A 12243-nucleotide genomic window follows, 5' to 3' on the forward strand; every position below is an offset into this window, starting at 1 on the left:
CATCTCTAATCTTGGTGGAGATATCCGTGTCTCTCTGTGCGGTGGTTGATTTGCTGTGTGTGTGTTTCAGCTCTTTAAGAAGCCCCACCCTCCCAAACGGGTCCGCAGTAAAGCGAACGGTGACGTGGCGGGAATGCCTCCGAGCTCCAACAGCGACAAGATCTTCTTCCATCATCTGGACAATCTCAGACCTTCTCTGGCACCAGTGAAAGGTGAAAGGTCACCACTCACCCACACTCACTGCTTCCCTGTTTCTGTTATCTGGGTACAATTTTTGGATAGTTTTTTTTTTTTAAGAATATGATCTTTTATTCATGTCAGGTTCAAATAACACCAAAAAGTCACAGTGATAAAAGTGACCCCTCCATGAAATACAGTGACTCCACATCTGTCACATCTGTCAGTGTCTCTCCATTTTGAGCATCTTGATGGCATCGCACTGCTCCACTTGCAAAACTCAGTTTACGCTGAAGATTTTCAGACTGTATCGCCAGCATCTGATCAGGGACAGTTTTTGATTTTTGATATTTAGAGGAACCTGTAGATGCAGTCACTCCTTGAGCCGTCTCCAATGACTGATACACTAAAAACCCTGAAGTCTAAGTAACAGTGTTGTGACTTTAAAGTTATTCTGCATAACCTGACATGAGATCTCTCCTGTGCTGCTCCGATCCAGAGCTGAAGGAGCCGGTGGGTCAGATCGTTAGCACAGACAAAGGCATCCTGGCTGTGGAGCAGAACAAAGTTCTCGTTCCCCCCACGTGGAGCAAAACCTTCGCCTGGGGCTACGCTGACCTCAGCTGCAGAACGGCCAACTACGAGTCCGACAAGGTGGGTTCTGAAAGCGATTCCTGATGTTTCTGGTGCAAAAAGAGGGATGAATGTTACTTCAGCTGTTTGGTCCGTTTTCATCATGGAAAAATAGTTTCTTAAGCCAAAGCTAAGTTTTTTGGTTTCTGATTCATGTTTTTTTTTCTTCATATTTTTCATCTTGAAGCTCACAAGTTGAAGTAAAATAATAATACAATGTCTCCCCCTGCTGGTGTTATGTAAAACTGCACTTTGAGTCAGTCCAGGTCATTCTGATCCAGTTTAATGTCAGTGGAGCATTTTGTTCAATTTATCAGGATTTTGAAGTGTGTTTCAGATCAGTGTTAACCTCCATTAGAATAATGCTTCTCAAAATATGAAGCTTTCCTCTAATAGAGGATCTTTTTTTTTCCTTTTTGCTATACTAAGACATGACAGATTTTGAATTCAATGCCTGTAACTGGCAGACAGAATTTTTTGATTTATAGATTTTCAAGGCTGGTAAACTGATGAACAAATCCAGTAGTAAACATTAAAGTGAATTATGAAAAGGCGACACAATGTGGTTAGATCTTTCTGGAGTGGCTCATATTCATCGATCATTTCTTTATTTGAATGAGAAATTTATCTGATACTCTTAAGAAATTCGTTTTTTTAATAATCGATGTTTTGTTTGAAATTTTTACAATTTACTCAGTGGTTTGATGAAGAGTTTTACCTTTTTGTGCGCTGGTTTTGGCCTACGGACCTGATGTTTGGAGCTGATGATTGATGGGAGCCGTCCCTGTCTCTCATTTTCTCTCGCTCTCTTGGTTTCAGGCCCTGGTGGTCTACGAGTGCCTGTCTGAGTGGGGTCAGATCCTCTGCGCCATCTGTCCCAACCCGAAGCTGGTGGTGACCGGAGGCACCTCCACCACCATCTGTGTGTGGGAGACGGGCAACTCCAAAGAGAGGGCCAAGTCACTCACACTCAAACAGGTACAGAACACACTCCTCTCTTCAGCACTCACTCCACAAAATTCACACATTTTATTCTGCTTCTTATCGTTATGATTGGCTGAATTATATTACATTAATCTCACTACTTTGGCTCAGTTGGAGACGCTTCCTACTCAGGCTTCACCTACTGACTCCATGCTGTCAATCAAATGAAATTCACAACACAGTCACATGACGGCACAGGAGTGGGGGAAAAAAACATATTGATATCCGCAAATAGAAATACTGATTGATTCTCTGTAGGACAAAGGAGGATACAATTTCTCATTTTCAAAGTCTGCAAACCTGTATCAGACCTCTTGGTATAAAAATAACTTTTATAAAATAACTTTTATTATCACATTGTTTAGATTCAGAGTTTTAATGTTCTTCAGAAAATGTTTTTGCAAGATTTTGAACTATCACTGTGTCATTTAAAATGTTTCCAAGACTGCCTTTCTTATTCTTTTTATTTTTTATTTTTTTGTCACATAAATTTTAGTGTACCACTCACTTTTAGGCCACATTGCACTAACATAATTACACACAGTCACTCATTATTACGCTTGATACTCCTTTGTCACTATTATTGTTTAAATTAATATGTTCAGTTGAGTAAGTTATATTCTTTAATTGTTGTATTTGAATTTAAACAACATAATTTATCAAGGATAGTGAGGAAGAACTCAATTGTTCTGTAGGTTTTACTCCAGATACTTAATTACTGAAGTAATATATATATATTTTTTTTATGTTGAAGTTTACTTTTACTTAACTTCCCTCACTGATCTATTGATATGAATTAGTTAGTGTTGGGCAAGTTAATTAAAAAAAAAAACAGAGTTACTTCTTTAAAAAGTAACTGAGCTATAGTATTTTCTAAGGAACTAATTACTAGACAAAGTAACTATTGCATTACTTTAAAAAAAACTTGTTTAAATATGTCAAAGAATGTGGATCCCCTCTTAATGGAACTTTAAGATGCATGTTCAGTTATTTATTATAAAACTGAATATATGAATAATGAAATAAATGGACTATTGACAGAATAAATTACAAACAGGAAACAGTACATTAATTTAAATTATTCAAATGTTGCTCTGTGATATGAGACAAGATACCAATCAAATTTGATTTGTAGCTGTAGATAGAATTTTTACGTTTGTACAAGAATCATAAAACACAACAGATGTATGTCAGTGAGAGTGAGGAGTTTGCAACAATGTATTGTTTTGCAACAATGTATCATTTTAGATGACATCATCATCCAGTTTGACCTAGATATGCAAATGAGCTGATATGCAAATTAGATGATGGCATCATTTGAACTTTCCTGTCTGAGTTGGAAACAATGTATCAATTTTAAAGCAACTTTGTTTTTGTTTTTTTACAAAACACAAAGTGCATCATATTTAACTTAATTATGAAGCCTTCATTTTATATTTTACCATTATTTCGCATTATGCACTTTCACTGAAATTGTTAAAACATTATGTATAATGTTAAAAACTGGCTCCAAAGGCACAACAAAACACTTAGGCAGCCATGGGGTGATGATGAGTAAAAGGTTTATTTTTAAGAACATGCACCACAGGCCACAACAGAAAACCACAGACTGTTGGAACTTCCATCCAAAAGCAGCTCACACCTGGTGTCGAAGTAAAGGGTCGTCGCAATCACACAGCTCACCATTCAATTCAATTCAGCTTTATTGATATAGTGCCAGTTCCAACACAGTCATTTCTCTGCACTTTTACAGATAAAACCCAACAGTTCCACATGAGCAATCATAAGAGACTGTGGAAAAGAAAATCTCGTAACCGTACCTCTGTCTTGTCACATGACACATTTTCCACAAATACATTTCCTTCTTTCTGTGCGCAAACATCATGCTCTGCCGCCTCAGCTGGACTCCAACGGAGGAAGAGCCAAACTGAAAGCAGTGAATTATATTAACAGAACAAATTATCATATTATGTTATTGTCAGTAAGAGTAATGGCGTTGTAATGTTTGGAAGAGTAATTAGTTAATTACTCATTACTAAAAATAGTTACTAAGTCCTGTTTATTTTAACACAATTACTCCCATCACTGGAATTAATCCAGTGTGACATGTTTCAGATTGTAACACTAAATTGTGCTTAAGAACAATGGACCATTCTGCTGCTCTGTTTCAGTTCAAAGGTATGCATCAGCTGCACTATTCAAATGCAAAACTGGCCAGAATGTATCCTAACATTACCTCTAAATACCCAAGATGCAGCCGTGATCCAAGTGTTTTGGTCCTGTACGCCTCCGATCAGCTTTAGGACACACATCTTCAGCCCATGTGACATGTGCCACATGTCAATTCAATTCAATTTATTTTTGTATAGCCCAGTATCACAACAACAGTTGCCTCAGAGGGCTTCAAGATGTTACATTGATTGGTAAAAATAAAAACAGTGAATAAGCATAATATTAATATGTCAAATTCACAGTAACGAGACAAAACGAAGCAACCACCGCCTTAGACCCTCACATCCGGCAAGAAAAAACTCCAAAAACCCAGTGGGAAAAGAAGAAATCTTGGGGAGAACCACAGTATGGAGGGATCCCTCTGTGACCCCTGAGCTAAAATATGTGAGCTCTGATTCATTCAAGGTCAGATATGTAAATCCCGGTCTGTGTCTCGTCTCCCAGGCGTTACTGGGCCACACGGACGCCGTGACGTGTCTGACGGCCTCCTCGGCGTACCACATCGTGGTGAGCGGCTCTCGGGATCGAACCTGCATCATCTGGGACCTCAACAAGTTCTCCTTCGTCACGCAGCTGAGGGGACACCGAGCGCCCGTCTCCGCCCTGTGCATCAACGAGCTGACGGTGGGTGGGGGGGGCCCGGCCGGTCTGCGGAGGCGGGAGGAAATCTGCCACGGATGGAGCTGATGATGAGTGTGTCTGTGTGTAGGGGGACATCGTGTCCTGCGCAGGAACCTACATCCACGTGTGGAGCATCAACGGCAGCCCCATCGCCAGCGCCAACACCTTCACCGGCCGCAGCCAGCAGATCCTGTGCTGCTGCGTGTCGGAGATGAACGAGTGGGACACGCAGAACGTCATCGTCACCGGACACTCGGACGGCGTAGTCAGGGTAACCGCAGCCTCCCGCCGGGCATTGCACGTGGGAAAGTCATCATCCGTCTCTCACCTTTTGATCACTCCTGTGTTCTGTTGTGTAGTTTTGGAGAATGGAGTTCCTCCAGGTCCCGGAGACCCCGGCTCCGGAGCCGGTGGAGTCAGACATGCCGGACTGCTGCGCCGACGAGAAGATCGGTGAGTCCAAACCCCCCCAAAATAAACTGACCAGGGGTCAGAGAATAATTTTTTGCAGAAATGCTGGATTTAAACGTCAGTATGTGTAAAAACGTGTGCCTGTTCTGTTTGTTCCTCAGAGGGCGGCGAGAGTCAGAACGGAGACGAGGACAGCAGCGAGTCGGACGGAGACGAGCCCAGTCTAAGTCAGGAGCCCCAAGCGCCACGGAACCCGTCCACAGGGGGGGGCAGCCAGCCGGGCAGCGCCGTGCACAGACCCCGAGGTGAACACACACATTAGAAAGTCATTTCAACGGCTGACATGCTACAGGACACCTTCTGTTGCTTCATCCCGTCCTCCTGCGATCATGTCTCCTGTCGTCTTTCACCTCCTCCCCCCTGATCAGGCCCGTCGGCGCGGACCGGAGCGTCGTGGTCGATGGACAGCGGCTCCGACGACTCCCACCGCTGGTCCGACACCCTCAGCATCGACGAGAAGGACGGCTTCGTGTTCGTCAACTACTCCGAAGGACAGACCAAAGGCCACCACCCTCACCCGGCTCACCCGGGACACCCGGGCCACCCGGCTCCGCCTCACCACCCCGCCACCATGGAGGCTCGCCTGTACAACCAGCTGAGGGCAGGTGGGTGCCGGGCTGACGCCCACGCCGTGATTCAGGCCTGCGTTGCGTGTCAACCGCGGTGCTTTGTGCCTCCAGGCTACAGGTGGGAACGGCAGCTGGTCTTCCGGAGCAAGCTCACCATGCACACCGCCTTCGACCGCAAGGACAACGCCCACCCGGCCGAAATCACCTCGCTCGCCATCTCCAAGTGAGTCACTCTGAGAGCTGACTGTCAGCAGGTCTGCATTCTGAGGTGTAACCGCCGTGCCGTTGCTGTCCTCCAGGGACCACAGTAAGATCCTGGTGGGCGACGGGCGGGGCCGCGTCTTCAGCTGGTCGGTCAGCGACCAGCCCGGCCGCTCGGCGGCCGACCACTGGGTGAAGGACGAGGTGGTGGACAGCTGCTCCGGCTGCACCGTCCGCTTCTCGCTCACGGAGCGGCGCCACCACTGCAGGAACTGCGGCCAGCTCTTCTGCCAGAAGTAGGACGCTGAGAGTTTCACCGAAATTCTATATTAAACTGTTGAATTATTTTGCTACAAATCCCTCACATGACCTTGGTCTTGACCTCGTCCTGCAGGTGCAGCCGCTTCCAGTCGGAGATCAAGCGGCTGAAGATCTCGTCGCCCGTGCGCGTTTGTCAGAACTGTTACTACAACCTTCAGCACGAGCGGAGCGTGGAGGACGGCTGCAGGAACTGAAGAAGAAGAAGAGCAGAGGAGCGTCGGCCATCGCCAGAACTGACCCCCTCCCCCCAGCGAAGCCACGTTTACCATAACGCTCCGACGCTACAGAGGAGACGGACGGAGTACGACAAGAAAGACCACCACCTTCACCGCCTGCACGCTCAGAGTAACCACCGGCCATTTCACTTTGAGATCAAACCAGGAGGAAGAAGAAAAGAAAAAAACTTGTTCATATTGTAAATATTGATCCATGGCCTTTTTAACTCCAGGAGAGACAGAACACAAAATAAGGTCCATAAGGAATATTAAAAGGAAAAAAAAAAAAACAAGACAACTTGCCTGTAACATAGCGTTGTGACTAACCAAACTTGGCTTTAAAAAGAAAAAAAAAAAAAGAATCGGTTGTGTGTCGTCTGCATCACAAGTCACATGAAACCCAGAGGAGAAACCACGGAGGGATGAGAATGTCTGGAATCAGCGTCTGTGGGTCGACTGTCCACGAGGGGCTCGGTATTGTTTCCTCATCATCGCATTGTTTACAGAAATCTGGAGTGTGTGAGTGAGTGAGTGAGTGAGTGAGTGTGTGAGTGTGTGTGTGTGTGTGTGAGTGTGTGTTCTCCACAGTGTGAAGCCATCACCACTAGAAACAGCCGCTATCAGACGTCTTCTTCTCTCTTTTTTTTGCCAAATTGTTTTTATGTATCAATCACAACGGCTTTTTTTTTTTCTTTCTTTTCTTTTTTTTTTCTTAAGCTTCTCTGTCTTTTATATGAATTCCCATTTGGAGATTTCTTGTTGATGCTGCTAATTTGTGAAGACTGGACACGTTATCATTTCAGTTTTTTTTTTTTGGTTTTTCTCCAACCATATCACTTTATTTTGTAATATTTAAATCGTACAGAAATGAGCCGCCACAACTTCCATTGTGTGAAAACGTCATGAATTACTCACGTACGATCAACCTGCATTGATTTCCCATCACTTTAATCTTTTTCCCGCCTCGCCGGCTCTTGAAATGCACATTTAGAAAAGGGATTTAATGGTGAACTGTATTTTTGTTTGTACGTCTCATTGGTTTTTGTTGAGTTTCGTTTTTTTGTGGCATTATTCCAGTTTCACACTCAGCGGGGGAGGGGCCAGACGAGTGAACCACAAGGAAAATTCTCACCAGTGAATATTTCCAATCAAATGTTGAGTAAAAAACTTAAATTATACTCATCACGCTTCACTGGAGAACTCTGAAACATAAAGTTGTCAACAGACCAGCCAGTCTGGTTGTTTTCCGGCGATCGATTGACTCATCTGTTCTCTCTGCAGAGCTCCAGAAAAGTCAACCAGAGAAAGTAGATATATACTTTCTGGTAATATTTGCAATCTGTGTGAATTATAATAATATGGAAAAACTCATTGATTCACAAGTAATAGAAAAGAGGAAAGAAACTATTGCAACTGAGGATGAAGAGAAAATACTGAAATAAGAAGCACACACTGTGGCAGTGATGCTGACCTTTGACCTTTAGTAGAAGGACAGAGCAGCTGCTTGTGTTTGCTGATCCATCACCACATCAAGATGAGATTGCAACTCGAATAATCTGAAAGTTTGTCCCTTGTCGGCACTTTTTTATCTCTAAATTTTACTTCAGGAGAATGATGGATTCACCAGTGAGTGTTTCAAACTGAAGTGTTGGCAGTGTGTTTGACGACATTATCCATGAGGTTTGATTTTAAAAAGTGATTAGCAAAGTTCAGAAAAGCTGTAGTCCAGCATCTTTGACTGAAGCTTACCATCCTGGAGTGAAACCATTTGGCTTTTAGAGCAGATTGACTCCTTTGTTCATGCAACAAAGGACGGAAGTGTTTGAATTTAACCGAGCGGATCATGCAGGTTGCAGTAGATCAAACTTATTTAACTTTAACATCGTGCAAAATTATTCCCGTTTCAGTTTTTTTTTAATTACAAAAAAAAAAAACATGTTGACATATTTTGATGTAGAAAGTTATTGTGAGGCAGCTCTTCTGATTAATCTCATTTCCTGTCCCAACATTTCACACGTCACTGAGTCCGTGGCTGTGTGGGCAGCAACCGTGCATTCAAGGCTTTTATCTTTTCATGGCGAAAATGACTTTGTGTTACCTACTACGGTAAAAAAACACAAATAATAGTCAGCAGAATTAAGATATTGTATTGAATTTATTATTATTTAAATAAGTTTTGAAGTCAAAACAAAAAATGAATGTCAAGATTAACTTAAAAAAAAATCATGAAAAATTTGAAATATTGAAAATTAAGTAGACAAATGAAGTCAAAATGTTCATCCTGTTATTTCAGCTCCATTTCAAGGTGGTACTGGTTCCATGCCTTCACTTCTATTTCAGATTTATTTGAAGCATTTTGTTCATTAATTGAAACACATTTTCTTCCCCATTGTTCAGTTTCCCTTTTCTCAGAGTTGTCAAAGAAAAACCAAACCAGGAACTGTCCGGTTCATTTGTTGTCCCGATGGAAACAATCTGCACTCGTTTCTGTCCCGTCGTGCTTCTTCCCTCCATCCAGCGGAGAGAAAACCCTCCGTCTGCTCTCCGCTGTGGATTTGTGAATTTGTTTGCACCTTGTACAAAAAAAAAAGAGAGAACTCAGCAGTTTTTATTTGAGCAGAGGGGAGCGTTTCACAGCGGATAAATGAATTGTACAAAGTATTTATGCAGTTGTAACTGGGTTTAGATTTTTTTTAATGATTATTGCGATTTCAGCAAGTTTAGTTACTTGTTGCATGTCTTATTAACACAGCTGACTTTCTGTGTCAGTGCATTGTACATGTTCTCTGCATTACATTCATCTTTCTTTGCTGGATTTTTTTTTTTTTTCTTTTTTCGAGGCATTGTCTGACCAGTTGTCCCGGCGGGTTTGTGTACAGAGATCATGTTCCTACTCCGGGTGGACTTTTCTACTTTTTCCTTTCTGGATTAAAAAAACAAAACAAAACAAAAAAATGGACTAATGGAGAGACGAAGATGCAGAGAAATCCTGGATTATTCTGGTGGTCTTATTTTAGACTGCGTTACTACAGTATCTGGTGTGCAATCTGTGATAGCTGAATGTTCCTTGTATATTTGTGTTCACTACATCCTAGAAAAGGAAAAAAACAGTAGAGTAACTTCCCCCCTCTCCCACCCCCGTTACACAAATGTTACAATAATGCAATAGATCTGATACTTATTCTTTTTAATTTCATTTCAATAAATAATTGCTGTTTACCACCAAACACATTTTGAATATTTTGTTTTCCTCTAAGCCTCAAAATCAGCTTTGAAGGCAAGAATGGTGTTTGTTTTAATGGTATACCGTCACCAGCCACCAGAGGGCGAAGTCTGCCTTCATTTTACTTGGATCCATAGTTTAAACTTTGTTGTGGGATTTAGGTCTACTTATCCCCTTCACTTTAGGAAATGTGGATTACTGTTCTGGAGATTCTCACATGTTACAGCTCACCTGATTCATTAATATTCATTCAGTTCTAAAAAAGTTTTTTTCATAGAATCAATACTGGATTAAGAAGACGATCAGATTCTGTCATGTGAAGGCATGTAGTGGACATAACAGTCCCAGAACATGAAGTAGGATTATGGGATTATGCATCTTGATGACAATCCCTCAACAAAAGTGAGTATTTTTGTTTAATAAGACTAAGATTTTTTCATTGGGGTCAAAATTAGGTTTAGGGTGGGGATATGGGTATTTAGGCATTTATTTTTGACGGTTAGGGTTATGGTAAGGGCTTAGGAGATGCATTATGTCAATGAATGTCCTCACAACTATAGAAGTACAAACGTGTGTGTGTGTGTGTGTGTGTGTGTGTGTGTGTGTGTGTGTGTGTGTGTGTGTGTGTGTGTGTGTGTGTGTGTGTGTGTGTGTGTTGTGTTGTTCTGGCGCGACAGACAAGTTCATAACATACAATCTATAGGGAGGAGATTCATGTCCACTCAATGGAATCCATCAAGCTGCAGAGTGAAAACATTTCAGTTATTCATGATTTGGCTTTGATAAGGAGGCAGTAGAGGTGCTGCAGCGCCACCTGTTGGATGTTAAAGGACCCGCATTTCTATCATAATCTGGTCTGGAAAAGCGTTTCCAACGCAGCACACCTAAAAACACAACAACACACAAAATAACTTCTTCCTTTTATTTCTTTGCATTCGCAATTGATAATTTTGAACAATATTAATACACCTAAAAGAAATAGTAGATGGCTGTTACTTTTTGAATAATAGAAATGTAAAGCAACTTAAGGTAGAAATGATTAAAAAATGACATGCATGCATTTTGATTGAAGGAGTTAATTTATATTCATTTCATTTGTTGCATTAAATTAGTTGCTCCAACTGTCATTCATTGTTAGATCGCCTATTATATTCCAGCTTTCTAGTTAAGAGATGATGAAACTTTAGTAGCTTTAGTGGCTTCTCAATCAAAGCTACAATCCCTGTTTAATGATTCCAGATGTTACCGGATGCAGGATAGTGACCGGAGCTGATGGTAAATCCTGTTTCATTCAGGATGCAGCCAGACTGTCTTGGAGATTATTCTGGTGGTTTGACTGCTGTCGCTCTTTGTTTGTTTATTTGTTTGTTTTTTAGTGTGTTTTAACTGCCGCATTTTTCTGACATAATCAGACTAATGTAATTACAAATGAATGGATTACCGGTATATAGATCAATACTCCAACAGGGTGACACTTCCCAACTGAGATATGTTCCCACGACTGAGGGAGTAGTTCTGAATGTAAGTGAATGTAGGGTTCCTTTCAGTCATTCGAGAGGTGTGTGTGTGTGTGTGTGTGTGTGTGTGTGTGTGTGTGTGTGTGTGTGTGTGTGTGTGTGTGTGTGTGTGTGTGTGTGTGTGTGTGTGTGCTCTCCTTGCCTACACAGCATGAAGCAGAACAGGTCGACCCAGTATGAAGTGAATGGAGCCACAGAGAGAGACGCTGCAGCAGCAGCCTCCAGCAGACTGCCAAGTTCACCACAAAGAGGCAGACACACACCGGAAGTGATGTCATTGGCCTCCGAAATAAACGTACCAAGAGAAAAATTCAATTTCTCTTGATGAATAAATACAGGTCCAGTCAATATTTCAACCTTTATTTATTTTTCCATCATTAGCTTTAACAATTTTCATTCTTACATATATCTACACCTAAAATATAACAGTTCTCTACATTCTATGATCCAATATGTACACTTAAATATATTTTTTACTGTCCAAATTGATTATTTAAATAGTGGTTTTAAATATATATGTAAATATATAACACATTTTCTCCTATCAGTACCTATGTTGTCTTTAGTACAGTTATACCACACACCCTGAAACATATCCTTATTGTTTAGGAAATAGATTTTTATAAATAATCAGAACTGTGCTGAACATATTTAATAGATTTCATTGCAACACATACAATTCATTAGCTGATTCCTTTGAAGTACCAACGTGATTTTAAAACGATGATTTCTGTAAATCAGATTACAAAGGATACTGGAAATGTCACCAGAACAAACACAGAAATTATGCATTTTCACATAAGACAATGTTGTTTAAAGGAACTCTTATTTGGCTGGAACCTTCCAGGCAGATCTGACAACCAGAGGCAGAGCATGGGTCTCAGTACAGAGGGGGCGGAGCATTCTCGGGCCCTTACGAAAGTAATTTTACCATTCATGCTACCATCAAATAACACACTAATGCTCACTTTTATTGAGCCAAGCTAACCTATATGCCTCAGAAAGCAGAATAAAGTCACAAACCAGTTCACAAACTTGTTCTGAAGAACAAATACACATACACATACACAGACACACAC

The 12243-nt window shown here is 41.6% G+C and overlaps 1 protein-coding gene across 3 annotated transcripts in view; it reads left to right on the plus strand.

The window, feature by feature from the left end:
* The window catches only part of wdfy3 (WD repeat and FYVE domain containing 3), a 66831-nt gene extending 57455 nt beyond the window's left edge, over nt 1-9376 (plus strand). For all 3 annotated transcript variants that reach the window (XM_030105206.1, XM_030105205.1, XM_030105207.1), the window contains 11 exons: nt 71-212; nt 677-831; nt 1630-1788; nt 4471-4650; nt 4736-4918; nt 5007-5100; nt 5220-5363; nt 5487-5723; nt 5799-5910; nt 5987-6184; nt 6283-9376. In XM_030105206.1, the coding sequence (XP_029961066.1) occupies nt 71-212; nt 677-831; nt 1630-1788; nt 4471-4650; nt 4736-4918; nt 5007-5100; nt 5220-5363; nt 5487-5723; nt 5799-5910; nt 5987-6184; nt 6283-6403 (1725 nt within the window). In that variant the 3' untranslated portion in view covers nt 6404-9376. The remainder of the gene's footprint in view (nt 1-70; nt 213-676; nt 832-1629; nt 1789-4470; nt 4651-4735; nt 4919-5006; nt 5101-5219; nt 5364-5486; nt 5724-5798; nt 5911-5986; nt 6185-6282) is intronic.
* Nucleotides 9377-12243: the final 2867 nt, after the last annotated feature.

This window comes from Salarias fasciatus, chromosome 12 (assembly GCF_902148845.1).
Source record: "Salarias fasciatus chromosome 12, fSalaFa1.1, whole genome shotgun sequence".
NCBI lineage: Eukaryota > Metazoa > Chordata > Actinopteri > Blenniiformes > Blenniidae > Salarias > Salarias fasciatus.